This window comes from Cololabis saira, chromosome 18 (genome assembly GCF_033807715.1).
Source record: "Cololabis saira isolate AMF1-May2022 chromosome 18, fColSai1.1, whole genome shotgun sequence".
NCBI lineage: Eukaryota > Metazoa > Chordata > Actinopteri > Beloniformes > Belonidae > Cololabis > Cololabis saira.
Window position 1 is genome coordinate 10,750,127 of NC_084604.1, and position 18,440 is coordinate 10,768,566.

The 18,440-nt window shown below is 40.7% G+C and overlaps 1 protein-coding gene across 2 annotated transcripts in view; it reads left to right on the top strand.

Moving 5' to 3' along the window:
• The first annotated feature begins 3,809 nt into the window (after positions 1-3,809).
• Positions 3,810-18,440, top strand: part of jag2b (jagged canonical Notch ligand 2b) — a 54,349-nt gene continuing 39,718 nt past the window's right edge. For both annotated transcript variants that reach the window (XM_061746448.1, XM_061746449.1), the window contains exons 1-2: positions 3,810-4,147; positions 5,216-5,527. In XM_061746448.1, coding sequence (XP_061602432.1) covers positions 4,079-4,147; positions 5,216-5,527 — 381 coding nt within the window. In that variant the 5' untranslated portion in view covers positions 3,810-4,078. The remainder of the gene's footprint in view (positions 4,148-5,215; positions 5,528-18,440) is intronic.

Genomic DNA, 18,440 nt, shown 5'->3' on the forward strand with positions numbered 1-18,440 from the left:
CCTCTTTACCAAGTGTGATCCAACTTAAGGCACTCGCACGCTCTTGTGACAGCGTGTGAAACGTTCCAGTCAGAGCGTCTGCAGCGGCTCAGGATATCTGCAGCCTCCTTCAGGGCCTATCTGACGGGCTGGCAGTCGCCTGATGAGAGAGAGATGGTGACATGGAGGCAGGAGAGGGGGCAGCTGACATGTGACGCTTTGATTGACAGCTTATGCGGTATTTCCGTTTGTCCTTTTGAGATAAAGAGAAAAAAATACCTCCATTCTGTATGTCCTGAACAGGGATGGTGAAAAGATTGTTTTTTTTCTTGTGTATTTGCCCATTGTAGCATGATATTATAATGTTGTTCAGTAAAAGTGGCAGTATATCATTTCTGCTACAGATACCTGAGTAGATGATGATCTGATCGTCAAAGGGCATGTAACTAACAATGATGAGTATTTTCTGTTCAAAATCATTTCAGCAATTAATTCTATTTTCATTCTTTCACTGTTCATTTTTCATTTCATAGCTTGAAACTTTTTTTTTCGGATGGTTAAAAGTCTTTCAGTTCTTATTTGGAGGCTCTTCACTCATTTTTCACTCAAGTTGTGTGATATACCTGGGTTTGATGAACATGCACATCTTTCATCCTAATTTCATTTTCAGATTTTCATATTTGGTGATATTTAACCGTATGAAAACTGTTCTTTACAATTCAGAATTAAAAATAATCGTTCTTGTGGTCAAATATGACACAAGAAAATTATAATGTATAGAATTGGTTTTATGTTTTATATTTCACATGTCAGGCTTTACAGGGATACTTAACTCTACTCCTCCTCCTAGTGAAATACTTTCTGTGACACTATCTGCAAAAAAAACCCAAAACATGTATTTTGTAGCCACTGAGGGGTTCAGTATCGTGCTTTTTGGACACTGAAGTTAATTAACCCGGGGAAGTTGGAGGTCGATCCAACAACCGTCAGACAGGGATGACAAGAGCCGCGAGCAGATCGACAATAACCATCATGGTGAACAAACTTGGCTTGCCACAGATAATAAGTTCTTTTTTAACTTCATCCATCTACAGAACCCGCTCGTAAATTGCAACAAGTTTGTTTAGTTGTTTGTGACAGTTTTATTTCTGTAAGTGTGGCTTCAGAGTGGAACAGTGCAGAACCTCTCTATCATCTCTAAAATGGTCCTGACATTCTTCTGAAATGAAACATGCCTTTATTTGCCTTCCCAGCAATCCTACAGACAGTTTTCATGGGAGACCTCAGCTTTCACCATCTGAGCTTGTAATTGTAAACTGCCTTAAGGCTTTGGGGACATAAATTACTTTATTTTTCAGATTTCTAATCAGCTTCTCTGAGAAAGACATTGATTGCTGATTGTTGGAACAATGTTTGAAGAATCAAGGAGAACTTTGAACTTTTCATCACTTGGCTTTTTGCAGCAATGATGCAAAACGCTTGGACAAGACAATTAAAGTGGACATATTAACAGTGAAGAAAAGAAAAAGAAAAAAACACTTTTTGTGCGCTTGAGAGTACATTTGAACATCTAAAGTTACTACTAAATCTAAAGACTCGAATATAACACAAACTTGTGACATCACAGATGCAGATCCATCTCCACCCAACCTCATATCATGGTTGGTTCAAGGCTGTTGGACAAATGTTAAAAAAGCACACTGAGGGCTGGAGCAAAGTACACCGTCTGACTAGACACCTTAAAACCAGCTGACAGGACCAAAGGTGTGAATCCATGGATGACGAAGATAGATGTTCTGTATATGTCAGAGACATTTGATTACAACATCATGAAATTGTATCATCATTTGAACCAATGCCATAAAATGTCTCCTTTCAGGTATCAGACTTATAAAAGTTATCACAGAACTGAAATTACTTCCCAAAACATGTGCAAAGTGTTTTACTCTTCACTCTTTACAGTCGAGAGATCATGAACAACAAAATTAGGAAGAGGTGTTGTGAATTTCCCCATTGCAGGTCAACAAAGGAGTATCTTATCATGAAAATACACAGGAAGTGTAAAGCCATAATATCTTTGGCCAAAACAAAGTGAGTAAGACAGTACCACAGGTTATTTTGAAAAATGGTTATCACTATATTTATAGACAACGAGATGGGACAAATAATGCCCACCATAGCTACATTAATTATGTGTGTGTGTGTGTGTGTGTGTGTGTGTGTGTGTGTGTGTGTGTGTGTGTGTGTGTGCGTGTGTGTGCGTGTGTGTGTGTGTGTGTGTGTGTGTGTGTGTGTGTGTGTGTGTGTGTGTTATAGTACAATTTTTACCATTGTGATGTTTGTAGTGAGACCGACTTTGTTGCTGTGCAGATATAGATATAGGCTTTCAGATTGTCCATTGCTTTTCCATCTATTGCCATGGATTGCACGAAGTAGGAGCAGATCTTGCTGTCCGTTCTGCTGGGCCGTGTCATCATGTTCTCCTCCCAGTTCTGCACTGAATTCGGGTGGGGGAGAGTAACCGTGTTCCCATTGCAATGACATAGTTGTCGACATTAAAAGCTCACGAGCAGCGAGTCTTTGCTTTAGGCTAGCATCCACGCCGCTGTGTTTACACCGGTAGACGCTGCGCAAACCACTTCTGGCGGAAAAGAAAAGCATTTGTGTAGGGTAATGGCGGTGCCCAGGTCTTGGCGCGTAAAACTTGTCTATTACAAGCTTATTAAATTTGGCAAAACATTGACATCCTAGCGAGGACCAGATCAAACTGAGCATGTGGAGATAGAAGTGGTGGTTTAGGCATATGTTTACATACGGTACTATGTGTGTTTACATTTGCATATACTGTGTTTGTAGGTGGAGGACATGCTGCTTGATTTGTGCAGAAATAAACAAGAAACAGCCATCGACAGTCAGAAATGTAGTGTAGTGAAGTGTAGATAGTGCTCAGCTGCATGTGTGATGATGCAGTGTGTTGCAGGTGCAGTAGAGGGCGCTCTACGCCACAGCAACGGGATGGTTTGGAAGTGCTGCGTTTTAGGTGTAATTTTACCTGTAAAACCCAAATAATCATCCAAAACACATAACAACCTTTTTTTTAACCCGTCATGTCAGAAAAACATGACATGACTTTCTCTTATTATATTATCTAAAACAAAAGAAAAAACAAAAACCAAACAACAAATAAATAATTGGGAGCAGCAGTTGTTAGTATAATAAAATTATGAAAACAAGTTACTGGAAAAGTCTCAAGTTATTATGTCATAATGATTACATGTTTACAATAAAATGAGCACTGACATTCAAACAGTCAACCAAAGAGATATTGAGGTCTAATTAAGAAAGTAATGAAATGCAGCACAGTTTAAAATAAGATAATGGCTCATTAAAACGCCTTTCCAGGCTGCGTTTAATTGCTTTGTTTGCAGGCTGGAACGCAGTCTGTGTAAATGAAGCTCAGTATAAAGGCGGATTTATGGTTCCGCGTCAAAACTCCGGCGTATCATACGGCGTAAGGTACGCGGCGACGCGCAACGTACGGTGCGCATCGCCGCGTACCCTACGCCGTAGGCTCTGCGTTGGTGTTACGCGGAACCATAAACCAGCCTTTATTCAACACACGGGAGGAGGAGGGGGAGGAGGTGGAGGAGCGGGGTGGGGCCGGGCGGGGTGGAGGGGGCATCAGCCCGGGTCCCGCCCCCCCTCTCCTCCCATTGGCTGAGCCGCGGCCCCCGGGCCGGCCTGTGATTGGCCGGCGCGGCTGCCCGTCACGGCGGCCGTCCTCTCTTCAGGCTGCGGCTCCGGAGCGCCTCAGTCGCTGCTGCGTGGAGAGATTTGACAGAGGGGACGCTCCCGTACATGGACCACCATCACCATCCCTGCGCCGCAGTCCGCCGCCCGCGACGCCCCGCACACGGACCCCGGCCGGCGGAGGAGCAGAGCACACGCTCGTGAAGAACAACAGTTTTCTTTTTTTTTATTTGATTTTTTTTTATACATATTTCTTTATTTTTTATTTTTTTGCATGTCAGCAGAGGAGGAACTAGTCGCTCTCTGTCCCCCACCTCCACCCTATGTGTCCCTCTAATTAATCGGAGGCATGTGGCCGCGCGCCGGGATTAGGACTCACCTCCCGACGGTGAGCCTGCTGCTCGCGCTGTGGACCGAGGTGAGAGAGACGGCTCCCATTCCACCCTCTGTACCGCAAACCTGCTCCGTGCTGGGGGAATACACGCTTAAAATGGACATTGTGGATAAAAAAAAAGAAAGTTGGCGGGCGTGTTTCTGCGTATCAGCATCACGTTGATCAATAATTGAATTGCGTGGCCGTCCGTCCGTCGCGGAGCACGCGACCGCGTTACCATGACAAAGTCCAGTGCAGCCTTGCTGCTGCTGCGGTGACATGTTCACATCCATCTGACGGGATTCTGCCTTATTCAGCCATGCATTGTGTGTGTTTGTTTGTTTTGTTTGAGGGGGGAATGACGCCTGAATTAAAGTAAGTTGTGAGTGACGTCGGGACGTGGTAATTAGCAGACCTGGCCGCCTCAACCCTCAGCTGCAGGCGCTGCAGGATGTCCGAGTGAGGCTTAACAAGTTGGAAGTTGCGTCGCATCAATTGGCTGCTGCTGCAGAGGATGGTTTCCTCTCAGTTTTGTCTGAACCCTCCCTGTGATGCACTGACTTCAGTCTTAATTTCGCTTTGACATCCATTTCCCCTTATTTGGCCACTTATTCACCTTTACCCACCCAACTAAGAGGTCACAGGTGACTTTCTTCTCTTTTTTTTGTCTTGTGTAACTCAAAACAGGACGAGAGAATATCTATCTCTAACTAATTTCTAAAAAGGTATTCCTTCAAATTAAAGCCAGAGTATAAGATCATGTCTTTACATGCCATATTTATGGGCAAGTGCAGACATAATTAAACTTTTTTGTATCAAACATTTTCAAACAGTACATCTGGTGACGTTGGCATGATTGTGGATTTGTCCTTTTTCTTAAAATGTAAGCAGGAGTTAATTTTCAAAGCAGTTGATAGACCGCAACTGAATTCATTTTGATTTCAGTACGTCTGCTTGACTCCTTTCTACCTCGTCCATCTCCACCTTTCTTTGGTTGATCTGCCCATCCCTTTATATTGATTTGACGTTCAAATTTCATGGGATTTTTGGAGCTATTCACTGCTGTAGTTCTGTAGTTTGGATGTGATTTTCTTTCAACCTGTTGGTTTGCAGGTGTGTCACTCCACTGGCTACTTCGAGCTGCAGCTGATCTCTGTGGAGAACATAAACGGTGAACTGGCAGGCGGGGAGTGCTGCGATGGCTCGAGGAGCTCCCAGGACCTGCGATGCACTCGAGATGAGTGCGACACTTACTTCAAAGTCTGCCTGAAGGAGTACCAGATGGAGGTCGCCACCGGCGGCCCTTGCACGTTTGGAGCTGGATCTACACAAGTTCTTGGTGGAAATATGTTTTCTCTCAGGAGTGGCAAAAATAAAATCAGCGAGGCTGGGAAGATTTTGATCCCCTTCCAGTTTGCGTGGCCGGTGAGTGTTGTTTCGTCCTTCACCTGACCTTTACAGGAGTGTTTTTACATCTACTTTAGATAGAGTATCATACTGAAGCATGTATAGATGTTCTATTTCTACACACACATCTGGGGCAACGTGTACTATAAAACATTTTCTGAAATGAATGCATACATAGTTCTCAACGGTAGAGGCAGCCTTTTCTATCAAAGTAAAGTGTATATGGTTTTCTGTCTTTTTTGTCCAAAGTGGGCCACAGCTGCTAGTTATTTTAAATTCCAATTAACCTGCCAGCTGGAACCACATTTTCTGTTTCATTAAAAAAAAAAAAAGTAATGGCAAATTTACTCTGCAACTAATTGAACAATGACTTTTTACAGCCTCCCTTAACTGATAAATTCACAGTAGACAACTTCTGTTGAGGATCCTGCAGAGATTCTGCAGGGCTGTAAAGTTTATGTACATAAACTGCAGGTTAAAGATCAGATCAGTGCCTTGTTTGTATCAGAGCTTGAAGTGAGTTTTGAACAGCTTTCCCACCTTATGAGAACTGACACACATCAGGGTTGAGCACGCTTCACAAGGATACAGTTGCAGCTACCTGTATATTGTATTGCTGTGTCATCTTTCAACATTGCACTTACATGGTTTGGCCTTGTTCCAGTTTACCAGCTTGTACCTGCACAGTACATGATGGGATGATTAGAATGTGAAAGTGCTTTGATATGTTTATCTTGAGTGGAGGATATGACTTCTCATATAACAAAGCTGTTATGGTAAAGCTTTTCAATCCAACATTATGCTGATTCCTTAGCAGACTTATTCAGATTTAAAGTCAGAGCTTATGAGATACACATTTTTTTTTTTTTTACAAGACTCTACATCCACAAGGTATGTAATCTTTGCTTTCATGTAAAGCTGGATTAAAGTTGCAGGCTTTCACAGGTGTGTGAGAATGGGATGTAGCTGTTGGATGCTTCCATGAATTCTTTATAAAAATGATGAATGACTGACATTACCTCATGAGCTTGAATTATGTGCTTAGCTGCAGTAAACGATGCCTGCAGGCAGTGGTTCTGCGTGTGCCTCACTGCTTTTGACACCTGACTTCCCCCCTCAGCCTCTCTCCTCTCCTCTCCTGCTGTGGTTGCCAGGTCGTCCCCGGTGGGCCCTTTAGGGCAGTTAAACATGTGACTGCAGATAAGTCGTAGCTAAGGAATTGGGGACTAGGAAAAACATGCAATATGTTGCTTAACACATTTTTTAGTTTTTGAAATCTGATTCTCATTTCTTAAGTATCACCGGTGTGTTTTATTGTACTCTGCTTTGGTAAATTCAAATTTATATTGTTCATAGAAATCAAATTTGTGTGGGTTTTTTGGTTCCAGAATTTCATCCGTGATGGTTCAGAGTGGCTCTGGACTACAGTGTAGGTGTATATAGTGTAGGATATGTTGCAGCTCATAATATCAGTTGATATACAAAAAGTCTAAACTTAATATTGTGGTGCTCTAGACTTCAAGTTGCTTTTTTCTTTGTGATCAACTGAATGAGGATGAAGTTAAACAATTCAGATTTTGCTCTCTGTCATAAATTATGATTTAAATAATCAGTCAGATAATCACTAATTTTTAAATAGTGTTTTTTTTTATTTTATATTTAGACATCTGGGAACTCACTTGTATGTTAGGGTATGCATGCATGATGCCTGTTTGTGGAACATGTGATGGATATATTGCTTTAGATGTCCAGCTAAATCTGACAAATGTTTGTCGCGTCCACATAACCACATGGGTCACTTTATGCAAAACCCAGTGGAAACAAAAAAAAGTGTGAGTTAATCCCTTTTTTACTTTATGTTTTTCGTTGAACACCTTTGCTTTTAAAATGTACACACCGTGCTGGTACAGTTTATTTTAATATTTGACGAGAAAGTAAAACTGTTATTTAGGCCATCAAGTGTTTTCCCCGCCTGAACTTTTTTTTCTTTTTCTTTTTTTTAGGTCAGTCTTGAATTAATGTGGGTTAACATCACACAGTTTTTTTTTTTTCCATTTGACTACTTATCAGACTCCTCAACACAGAGGTGAAGAGGGTTATTCTGGTGTGTTGTCATTCTGTTAAGTGACCAGGCTGATAACTGTGCACTATTCCAGTGCCAGATGTCACAACAAGCCTGTGGGGTCACTGGCTGTGGTGGTGTTGCTGTCCTCGCTGAAGAAACAAAGATGTAGTGTGCTATTGGCTGTGTCATCTGGCCAGCTGCCCGTTTTGATCCCTGTGGAAACTGAGGATTAGACCCTTCAGTCATCTTGAACCAGACATCTGTAAGTTTGTGAAAATGAAACGGCGACACTATTACTTTCGATGTCTGAGGGATGATGTGCAAAAGTAGAATCAAGAAATCCGGGATGTCTGAGAAGGCAAGGATGGAGAGATGCTACTGCATTCATCCTGGCTTATTTTGTTGCGTGAACTCCAAGTCAGGATGAGAAGGCATCGCTATGTCGAGGCAGGTTTAACTAGTTCATACTTCAATGCGCTATTGGCTTCCGTTTTAAGGTTTGCATTGAGAGATGAAGCCTGGTTCTGAGTTCTGAAGCCATCACACTCCATATATGCCATTTCAAAACAACCTTAAACCCTAGAGTATTTTATTTTAGTATTTGTAATTTCCCTTTTCTTTAAAAAAAAAAATCTCCTGAATGTCCTTGACTAATAAAATTGATTTAAAGTGTATATATAACTATATTAAATTGTCTTCACAAGTAATGAATATAATCAGTGGAGAAACGATTCCTACCCTTTCAACGCTGAAATGTCTAATCAGCCCTGAAAGTCTTCCAACAGAAGAATGGACTGTTGCTCTCATACCTGATGTTATTGAAATCACTGCAACCTTTCTTCACCTTCATCTCAATAACTGTATTGGAGAATAATATTAAATGTATAATATGGAGAGAGAAATAGATAGGCTATTGATCAAACATGGAACACGAAAAATATCAGTCCACAGTCTATCAGCTCTGACTGAATAGAGAGCAAAGGATTAAGAAATCATTTTTTTTTGTTTTGTTTTTTTGTATTTTTAGTATCTCCCCCCCCCCCCCCAATTTTATCACCCAGTGCTCCTACCTAAGTGACAGTCCTGGGCATTGCTCCAAAAATTGAGATCAGGTTGTTAACCTGGTCCTGACCATTGTAGCTGCACAAAATAAATCGCCATGGTAACTTACCAGCCCCCTCTTCTTTTGTGCAACTGACTCCAGCTCAAATTCAGCCAGGTTAACTGACAAATACTGGCTTACATCCCTCATTTTGGTTTTGTTCAGTAGCCCTTTGGCCTTTTTATTAGACATGGATCTTTATTTCCACTTACATCTGGTATAACATGTCATTTTTCTCTCTTAAAATTGAATCTGGAATAGTCCACGGATCCACTCGTGACTCATCTCAGCGTGAGTGTGTAAGTCAATGGTCGTTCGCTGCTGTAACAGTTAATTTTGTCTCTGCAACACCCCTGCCCCTGCTGCTGTAAAGATGCTGTATGGTTGAGTACTTGGCAACAGGTTACATGTTAAATATGGCTGAAGTGAATTTACCCCAATGTCCAGAGTTGCAGAGAGGGACTGTCTTGTTTTAATAATTAGTTGCAGTTTGTGCAAAAGATGTTACTTTTCTTCTTTTTTTTAAAATTTGGTTTAAGAGGGAAAAAGACCTAATGTAGTGTGACCCCATGAGCAAAGATGGAGAGAAGGGCAGAATTGAAGCATTGCACAGAGGTCTGCAGTTGTATATTTCACTATTTTTCAGTCGTAAAAAAGACTTGAGCTTTCACTTGAGGAACCTACCAAGCAACCTACCAAACCTTGTGCGGAAAAAACCCTGGTGGGCAAATTCCTGTCATGACGCGAGTATCACCTGCTGCAGAAATCCTTTTTATTACTATGAGAGGACCAGGACATGGTCACCATGTTAACTAACAGTAAACAGAAACTGTTCTGAGACAAAGGGACAGCATGATGTGCTGTGCACTAGTTTTGGTGGGAAATCTTTTTTTAAAATGCTAAACAAATTAGATATTCTGAAAATGTTAGTTTCCCTGTTTTACTAGTTTTAAATCAGATACTTATTAAAGCCCAACCATCTTTTTAAGACCAAAATGGATACTGAATGTAAAAAAATCTGATTTTTCTATTTACAATTTTTCTTTCAGAAACACAAATTTCCCCAAAATGTTATGTTTACTATTTGAGTCACAAAGAAATAGGATGCAATTTGTTTAAACGTATTGTACTACAAACGCCACAGGTGAGGTTCCACCATATTAAAGGCAGCCCCAGTGGTAGTAAAATCGTTTCCATTTCAAAACAACAAAATATATTAGTTTGGTTTGTGATGTACCAGACGCATGTTGCTAATAGGTAGTCAGTCATTTTAACAATTATAATGCTGATACAGTACAGATAAATTGTGAAGTAGCTAATATCAGCTATTGATACTGGTTTGCCGATAAATCATTTGGGCTCATAATGAATGGGAAGTTGCATATAAAGTTATGAAGTGTTATCGAGGAAGTGCGTCACACCTGCATTCTCACGGTTAATGCTTACTTGTTATATGTATCTGTCACTGTTGTCTGGTTAGCTTTCTTTTAGTTTTACTTAAGCTTTGTTCAAAAAGTCCAAGTCTGAAGAGTTTTGGAGAAATCGAAAAGGCACCTTGGTCAGAGAAATGTACTTTCATTCACATTACTGACCTAGAGATGCACTGATTTTACCTGAAGATCTAACCAGTTGGTATGAATTTTGGACCATTGAGATTTTTGTCTGTCATCGATCATACTTGATCAAAAGTGGTAGGGAAAAACTGAGGCTGCAGGCCTTGTTGTTCCCTGCCAGCTTATTTTTAGCCTCCAAGCCGTTGCATCAGCTAATGTGAGTTTGAACATGTTATTGAGTTGTTCATATTTTCAGATAGCTCAGCACAAAGGTAAAAAACCAACTGATCTATATTCAGAGTCTCATCGATGGTTAGGAACTGCGGGTAGGGACTGAAAGAATATGATTGCAGATACAGGTGGTCGAAATGAGCTTCCTTTGTGTGATGGCTGGGCTTTCCCTTAAAGATGGGGTGAGTAGTTCAGTCGATCAAGAGGTTCCCAGAGTAGAGTCACTGCTCCTCCACATCAAGAGGAATCAGTTGAGGTTGTTTGAGCATTTGATGAAGATGCCTCCCTTAGGGAGGCATCTGCCCGCCTTTTCCTTCATCCAGCCTCCCATCATGCTGCATTTAGTATTCCTTAAAAGAGGGTAGCACAAGCTTTTTCCCTGTGTTCAGGCACAAGAGTAGGCTTGGTTATGATAAATTAATCACTTCTGGTGTTTTTTTTTTTCATACTGCTGTAACTGGCTGTAAATGAAAAGTACCAACACCTGAACTAATGTTGGTATCAATTGAGGCATGGTACTTGTATATAAACTAAAATACTTTTAAAGAGATTTATGGCAGATTTTTTGTTTTATTTGGTCACCACAAGCACTTCATGATTAAGCAATGTTTTACCACTGTTGCCATGTTCTACCAATTTTTAGGTATCAATCTTACGTAAAGATGGGGGGGGGGGGGGACTTTTTAAAAATATTTCAAGAAACCGCATCCCTGTTTTAATTGATCAAATCTTGGAACAGATGTCAAACTTTAACTCGGGTCAGCGGGCAACTGACCCAAGTTTAGGTCTGATTCATCAAGTCTTATTGAGTTTCCATTTGGTTGGTGCCGTGTGTGCACTTCAGGAGGGTGAATGGAGGGCGAAATCACATCTAACTTCCATCTGATCACTAATGAAATTGCCGGTGGAATTTGTCTGCCTCTCTTTTCGTTCCCTCCCTGCCCTCCAGCTACATCATCTACACATTTGAAGTGAGCCTGCCTGTAACTGTATCTTCTCTGTACTTGGATAATGTATCAGACCTCACTCTCTGCACTCTGCTAGTCACACAGATACATGCAATCAGCCAGGACTTTAGCTGATCTGCACGCAAGCAAATATCTTTGGTTTTGTAGCCAATTATTAGTTTAATACACTGGATGACAATTTATTTAAAGGAATTTAGAGATTTATTGTGCACATCCAGCTTCTTGTATACACTATACCACGGATAATAGTTTTTAGTTCCGTTATGCAATTTCTTGGTATATAGTTGGTCTGGTGCTGCTGATTATCTTTAACAGCAAAGACCATGTCATTGACATTACAGGACATGATAACTTGCACATACCTGCTAAATATTGTTTTTCTTGGAGGAAATCCAAGCTACTTAAATGCTTTTACTCTTTGCCAGACATACAGTGCTGCTTTAATTCTCATTTTGTTTGACTATTTAGCTCCTTTTTTTTTTCTGCAAGCCTTTTCTTGTACTTTAGTACAGGACACGTGATGGTAATGTGTGATGGTAATGTGTAAATATTATACTGTTTTGTAAAAGAACAATGTTGGATCTAGCCTTTCACTTTCAATAAGAGGACACTCTTACGGTGCTTTCACACCTGTCCCGTTTGGAGCAGTTGTTCCGGAACAGGGAGCGTTTCCCCCTAAAGATCGGATCGTTTGGTATATGTGAACACAGCAATCGCGCTCGGATGCGGCACACAACAAGCTAGCCGAGATCACCTAGGAGATGTGGTCTCGGCCCGCTTCCATTCCAGACCTGGAGCGGTTCATTTTTTTATATTTGTAGTGAGAACATAATCGACACAGCAACCGACACAACTCCATTCATGTGTATGTGCGACCGCGGTGCAAGGAGAAGAGTCGGCGCAGCCTCCACCACCTTCTCTCCTATTGGACGTGCCGAGATGTCGTCCCAGCGCGGCACGGTGAAATTGAAAAAATGTCAATTCAGGCAGGGTTTGCGCAGCGCAAACCCTGAGGTAGTCGGCCTTCTCGGGCGCCGCTGAGCTTGGCTCTGCGGCGAGCTCAGCGCAGAGCGGTCGCACATAAATGAATGGGAAAAGCCGGCGGTGGTCTGTGCTTTGCACCCTCTCTGTGAAAGGGGCGTGTTGTTTATCCCGGGGTGCGGAAGAGGAAACTCCTCTCACGTTCATTTCTGACCAATCAGAGAACAGCTGGTTCGCGCATGGCATTTGTTAACAGCTTTTAAACGCTACAGACGTTTGCATTGTGAACACAAACGAGAACGGAACAACTGTATCGATTTAGCCCCTGAATCGGAACAAAACAAACGGGCCACAAGTTTGAAAGCACCCTTAATAACACTCTCATGACCAGTTTTTTTAAAAAGGGAAACTCCGTAATTGGCATTTGGGCATAATGTTGTCAAATTGAGCTCTTACGCTTATTGTGAATAGTCGCATTTCTTTTTGAATGGTCCAGTTTTGGGCAAAGGTACAGGGAATGTTCTCAAGCATAATTGGGGCTCATAATTGGGATGCTATACTTTGACAATTCAACTGTGTAAAGTTCAAAAACTTGCAAAAGTATGAAAGGGTGCTTTCCCATTTGTGTATTCAGTTGTTTCTTAAATTTTCACAATTTCTGTTTGTTCCATGCCAACACTAAGCAGACCTTGACGTTCAGAAAATGAGAATGAGTTTCATGTGAGGAGAAAATTAGGACGAGAGTAATTGCTGCAGTCTAGAGCTTAATATGAGGAAGCAGCAGGACAGAGGTTTCATTGGTGGCTTATTAAAGCACTCTGGCTCATGTGCTGCAAGTCTTTCCTCCTTCCCCCGTCCTCTCTTTCTGAGGCTGCATTTATGTTTTGGATGCACAGAGCCAGAGGCTAATGCAGATTGCCATAGTTAGCCACACCTGATATGGAGCTTAGAAGAGCTGTTGCTAGGAGACGACTGCATAGACTTCTAGTAAACAGTTATCCTCCCTCTCACTGACTCCCTCCCCCATCCTTCTGTTCTGGTCCCATTGCAGTCGTGTGGAAAGCCAGTCACATAAGTCTCACCTGTGCTTCATTTTTGCTCAGTATTGATTATCCAAGTGTCCTGTCAGTCTGCACTCACCAGGTGAAATGACTTCTGTTTTTACACTGGGGTATATCCACACTAAATAGCCTGAGATTTATCACAAATCTGGAAATGAGAAAAGCTGAGTCATTCACCAGTCTTGCAAAAGCTGCCCATGTCATGAAGAAATGGTGAATATGTTGTTGTCCAACAACAATTTTGCCAAAACTGATCCAGACACACAAACCCAACAATGTTATGTGTTAGAAGCAGCAGGTTTGCTCAAAAGGGTATGGATGGATTTGAAAGATTTTTTTACCAGAGTAGGGCATGGCTCAACTTCATAAATACATACACTCCTAATACCTAATCTTGAAGGATTGTTTTAAAAACTCAACAGAAATATATTTTTCAAGACTGTTTTGTGATTGATGAAACAATTGAAGATGCTAAACTGATTTTTCCTTTAGGGCCCATATTGTACCCATTTTGTGGTACATCCTTGTTCAGACATTTTTAAATATAATCTGTCACTTCCTTCACAGTGACGACTTTCACTGAATTGTGGTGACTTTTAATTTTTGAGACCTAAGCAACGTTACAGCCTTTAGACTGTCAGTTTTTTTTCACTCATCGCTTACAGAATTGAGATATATATACCACGGTCTGTGTGAATACTCGATTCTGATTGGCTGGCAGGTGTAGGTTAAAAGTGATAACCTACACAAACAAGTTTGGTCAAATTGCCTGATAACTTTAATATCATTGTGCTGGATCAACTGCCAGGTGGTAACCACGGCAACAGAGATTCAGAGAAGAGCCGGCTACCGCAGGACGGTAAAGAACAGAAGTCTGGCAAATCTTAATATATATGTAACTTAATAAACCGATTTTAGAAAACTATCTGTGGACTTTGATTCTTTGAAACAAATATATTTACTGTTTGTTACTTTACCATAGCTGATTGGACTAGAATATCTCCCGTTGCTAAGTCGTATCTCAGGTCCGTCCTCGTTACTGGAGAAGTCAACACTGTGTCCATTAAAGACCTTATGGGACGGTAATGATTGTTCCAGGTATTAGTCAGACCCTCAGGTGTTACCAAGGAAACTGAGTTATGGCTTGTTAAAAAACAGGTTGCAACGGCTGCAGACGAGAGATTAAATAGTCGCTCAGCTGTGGCTTGTTATAAAACTAATGATTTCAACTGAAAACACATTAAAGCATGAATAACTGATTTAATATTTGTTTTTTGGTAAGTTACCGTGGTATAAGCGGGATAATGCCCTTCGAGGTGAACATTATCATAAATATACTTTGCGGAGGCAAACCACCCTTCGTTCGCGTCGGACGGTTCACGCCCCCGCGTCGTCCATATATTTATGATAATGTACACCTCGTCGGGCATTATCCCATACATATTCTTATATATTTAAATACTTTTTGTATTTTCATATCATCATGATTTAATGCCAATTTTTAGAGGTTCCATCCATCCATTTTCCGCCGATTATCGGTTCCCGGGTCGCGGGGGCAGCAGCCTCAACAGGGATGCCCAGACTTCCTTCACTCCAGACACTTCCTCCAGCTCTTCCTCCACCTCCTCCGAGGGGAGTCCGAGGCGTTCCCAGGCCAGCCGAGAGACATAGTCTCTCTAGCGTGTCCTGGGTCTTCCCCGGGGTCTCCTCCCGGTGGGACATGCCTGGAACACCTCCCTAGGGAGGCGTCCAGGAGGCATCCGATACAGATGCCCAAGCCACCATTTTTAGAGGTTTTATATTTAAATTATTCAACTTAACACATTTTTATTTTATAGCTAAAATAGCCTTTTTCATTGTTTATGCTTAATTTTTTGTTTTGCGACAATTGCCATAACAGGCATGGGCTGTGATTCATGCACATATTCTATTGCTTTGATCTGAAGTTGCCTTTACCAATTTAACTGGTTTTGCCTCAACTTCCTTAATGATGTAGTATAGTTATGTCCTGCATTTTGTAAGAGAAACTGAGATCTTAAATGTGGAATATAAAGTGTAAATTTTGGGAAGCGAGCGACCATATCAACCAGTTCATGAAGAAAATTATAATTTCTGCCTTTACTCAGAGAGCAGAAAGCACATTTTGCGTCCTCTAAGGCTTATACTGAGAACTGCTAATCATCAACTGTGTCTGTGTTCATCAACAGATGCAGTATTGAGTGTTTGATCTGGGCTTCTTTCTAGTGGAAGGCCATGTGGACTGAACTGTCACTACCATCTGAGTCTGACTGCTTTCTTGATATTAAATGGATCTGTGTTGTTGGGGAGGCTGCAGGGATCTCCTATGAGAACGCCTTGTTTTGATCATTCTGTGATTTCACACTAGGTACAGTGTGTACCACTGGGAAATAACAACTTCTCCATAATTATTTAAAGCCTGCTTTCTTACTCACCGTCTGCGGAAGGGAATAATATTTGAGGTTTTGAGCTATAATTTGGAAGATCTTTGGGTGGCGTCAGCAAATCAGCTGTTTTATTAAGCAAGGCCGTTATTACTAGGTGGAGCGTCAAGTCTGAATTAAAATCCATTTTATTTTGATCCTATTTTCATGATTCAGGCTTTCTGTGGCTGCCTCAGTGACTTTGTTCTAAATTTGGACATATTTGTGTCGAGCCAAATTCACCAGGGTCCCTCTTGTACTGTCCTCCTTGCCTAGATAACTTGCAAAGCCGGTGGTTTGAACTGTATCATTGATAACAACTGTTAGATGTACCATAATCTGGCTGTCACAAAGCACATTGTATGACTATAAATATAGTAAGTATGATAAAGATATAGTAAAAAAGCACAACTGTTTTACTTTATGGTCTCTGGAGCTTTGGTAGAAGATTTCAGTAAATATTTTGAATTTTTGTAGGCCAAAGTACTTTGAATGTATTATTGAAAGTCATATGTCAACTGCTTGTGTGTGTATATATAATACACATTGATGGCAGCCAGACATGTAATATAAAAAAACAAGACACTAATAATTGATTAAATTGAATTGAATGCCTTTTATTGTCATTGTACATTGTATAACGAAATTGTAGAGCTTCTCCTGTGCTCAGTGCAAAACACAGTAAAAAAAAAAAAAAAAAAAGTGCAGATTAGGACTGAGGGATATGACCTCAAATCAATATCACAATAAATTGGGCAGTTTTACCTCTAATGATAAATGCATGATAACCCCCCCCCCCCCATGAACATAGCTTGCACGACCTGAACAATGTCTCATAGGACAGGAGAAATAAAGTTACCTCTGTTGTAAACTTTTTTGCGCAAATGACTTGTACAATGGTAATGTCATGTACAAAGGCCTATATTTGTGTAAAGGTGGTAATATCTTTGTAGAAGTAATGTCTCTTGTAAACAAATAATATAATACCATGTGCAAAAGAGGTAGTGTGGCCTTTTAAACAAAATGATAAATAAAACAAAAAAATGTCAATGCAAAACCAAAAAAAGTAATTGCAAATAAACATTGCCATGTGAAAGGTAGACAATGTTTTGCATCTTTAATAAATATTTTTAAATAGTGCCATGGCCCATGTGGAAAATTTTAACTACTACAATTTTAAGTATAGAAATGATTTAATATATCCAAGATTGGCAGCGACCTTCCCCCTCTGTGTTGTACATATTGGGAACTATGCAAAAAATAGTAAAATATTTTTGTTCAATGGTATGGTGTACCTTTTGTCTGCTTAGTATAATTATCATTATTATCTAATTCTGCTCTAAACAAACAAATTGAAACAAATTGACAAAAAAATGTATTAAAATTAAACGTGTGTGTGTGTGTGTGTGTGTGTGTGTGTGTGTGTGTGTGTGTGTGTGTGTGTGTGTGTGTGTGTGTGTGTGTGTGTGTGTGTGTGTGTGTGTGTGTGTGTGTGTGTGTGTGTGTGTGTGTGTGTGTGTGTGTGTGTGTGTGTGTGTGTGTGTGTGTGTGTGTGTGTGTGTGTGTGTGTGTGTGTGTGTGTGTGTCCTTCGCTATGTATTCGTGGAATGCTTGAAGCTGAAACTCAGACCTTACCCGGCAACAAAACATTCTATTTTCTGATTGGGTGATAGTTCGGTAACTCCAGACAGCTGCTCTGAGCTGAGAGCTCAGCGCACAACCTTGACTCGTTTGTAAGATAGAAAATTTAAATCAAGCCATCATAGAAACTTTAGAAACAGGACTGTGAGTGTTATATGTAAAGGACTCATCTGCATGAAATTGCACCTGGGTATATTGTAATTTCTGTCATGATTGTGCTTGAGGTTGGTATTTTACAAGATGTAGGGGTGCAGTAATATAGACTCTTAATTTTCTCCTTCTAGGCCTGTATTGTTGTCTTTTGTAGCCATAATGGGGGGGGGGGAGAAATATGTGTTGGTTTTTCTTCTGAAAGGGACTACATAACATTTTCCTTTAGTGAACTACTCCTAATTTCTTTCAAATAAGTGTTTTCAGTATTTTTTTTAAAATTTATTTTATAATATACTATTCTACATTAGGAGTCATCTTAAAATCTCGTGATTGCGTAGTGATTTGTGAGCCAGATAAAATTAAAGATCTAGATTGACTGGTATTTCTCTTGAGTGGGTGACATACACCTTATTGATTTAAAAAAAGATGGTTACCATGAAGACCAGAGGTTTTTCTAAAAGAGCAACTTCAGTGGTGCCATTAAACCAGGTGTACAACTCTTCCAAATAAATATAGAGCAGAGAGTTATCCATCTTTGCATGGGCTCTTTTCCGTTGTCGTTGAGCACTGAAGCGTGTGTCTGCATCCCTTGCCTCTTGTTAAATGAATGGAGAGCAGGTGCTAGAGGCTCCTTGTGGGGGTAATTAAAGCATGTTATTACATGGACAGTTAAATAGTCAATGTAGTGTTGAACCTGTTTGAAATGGTAATGGGGCCCTGCTGTAGGCGGTGCTG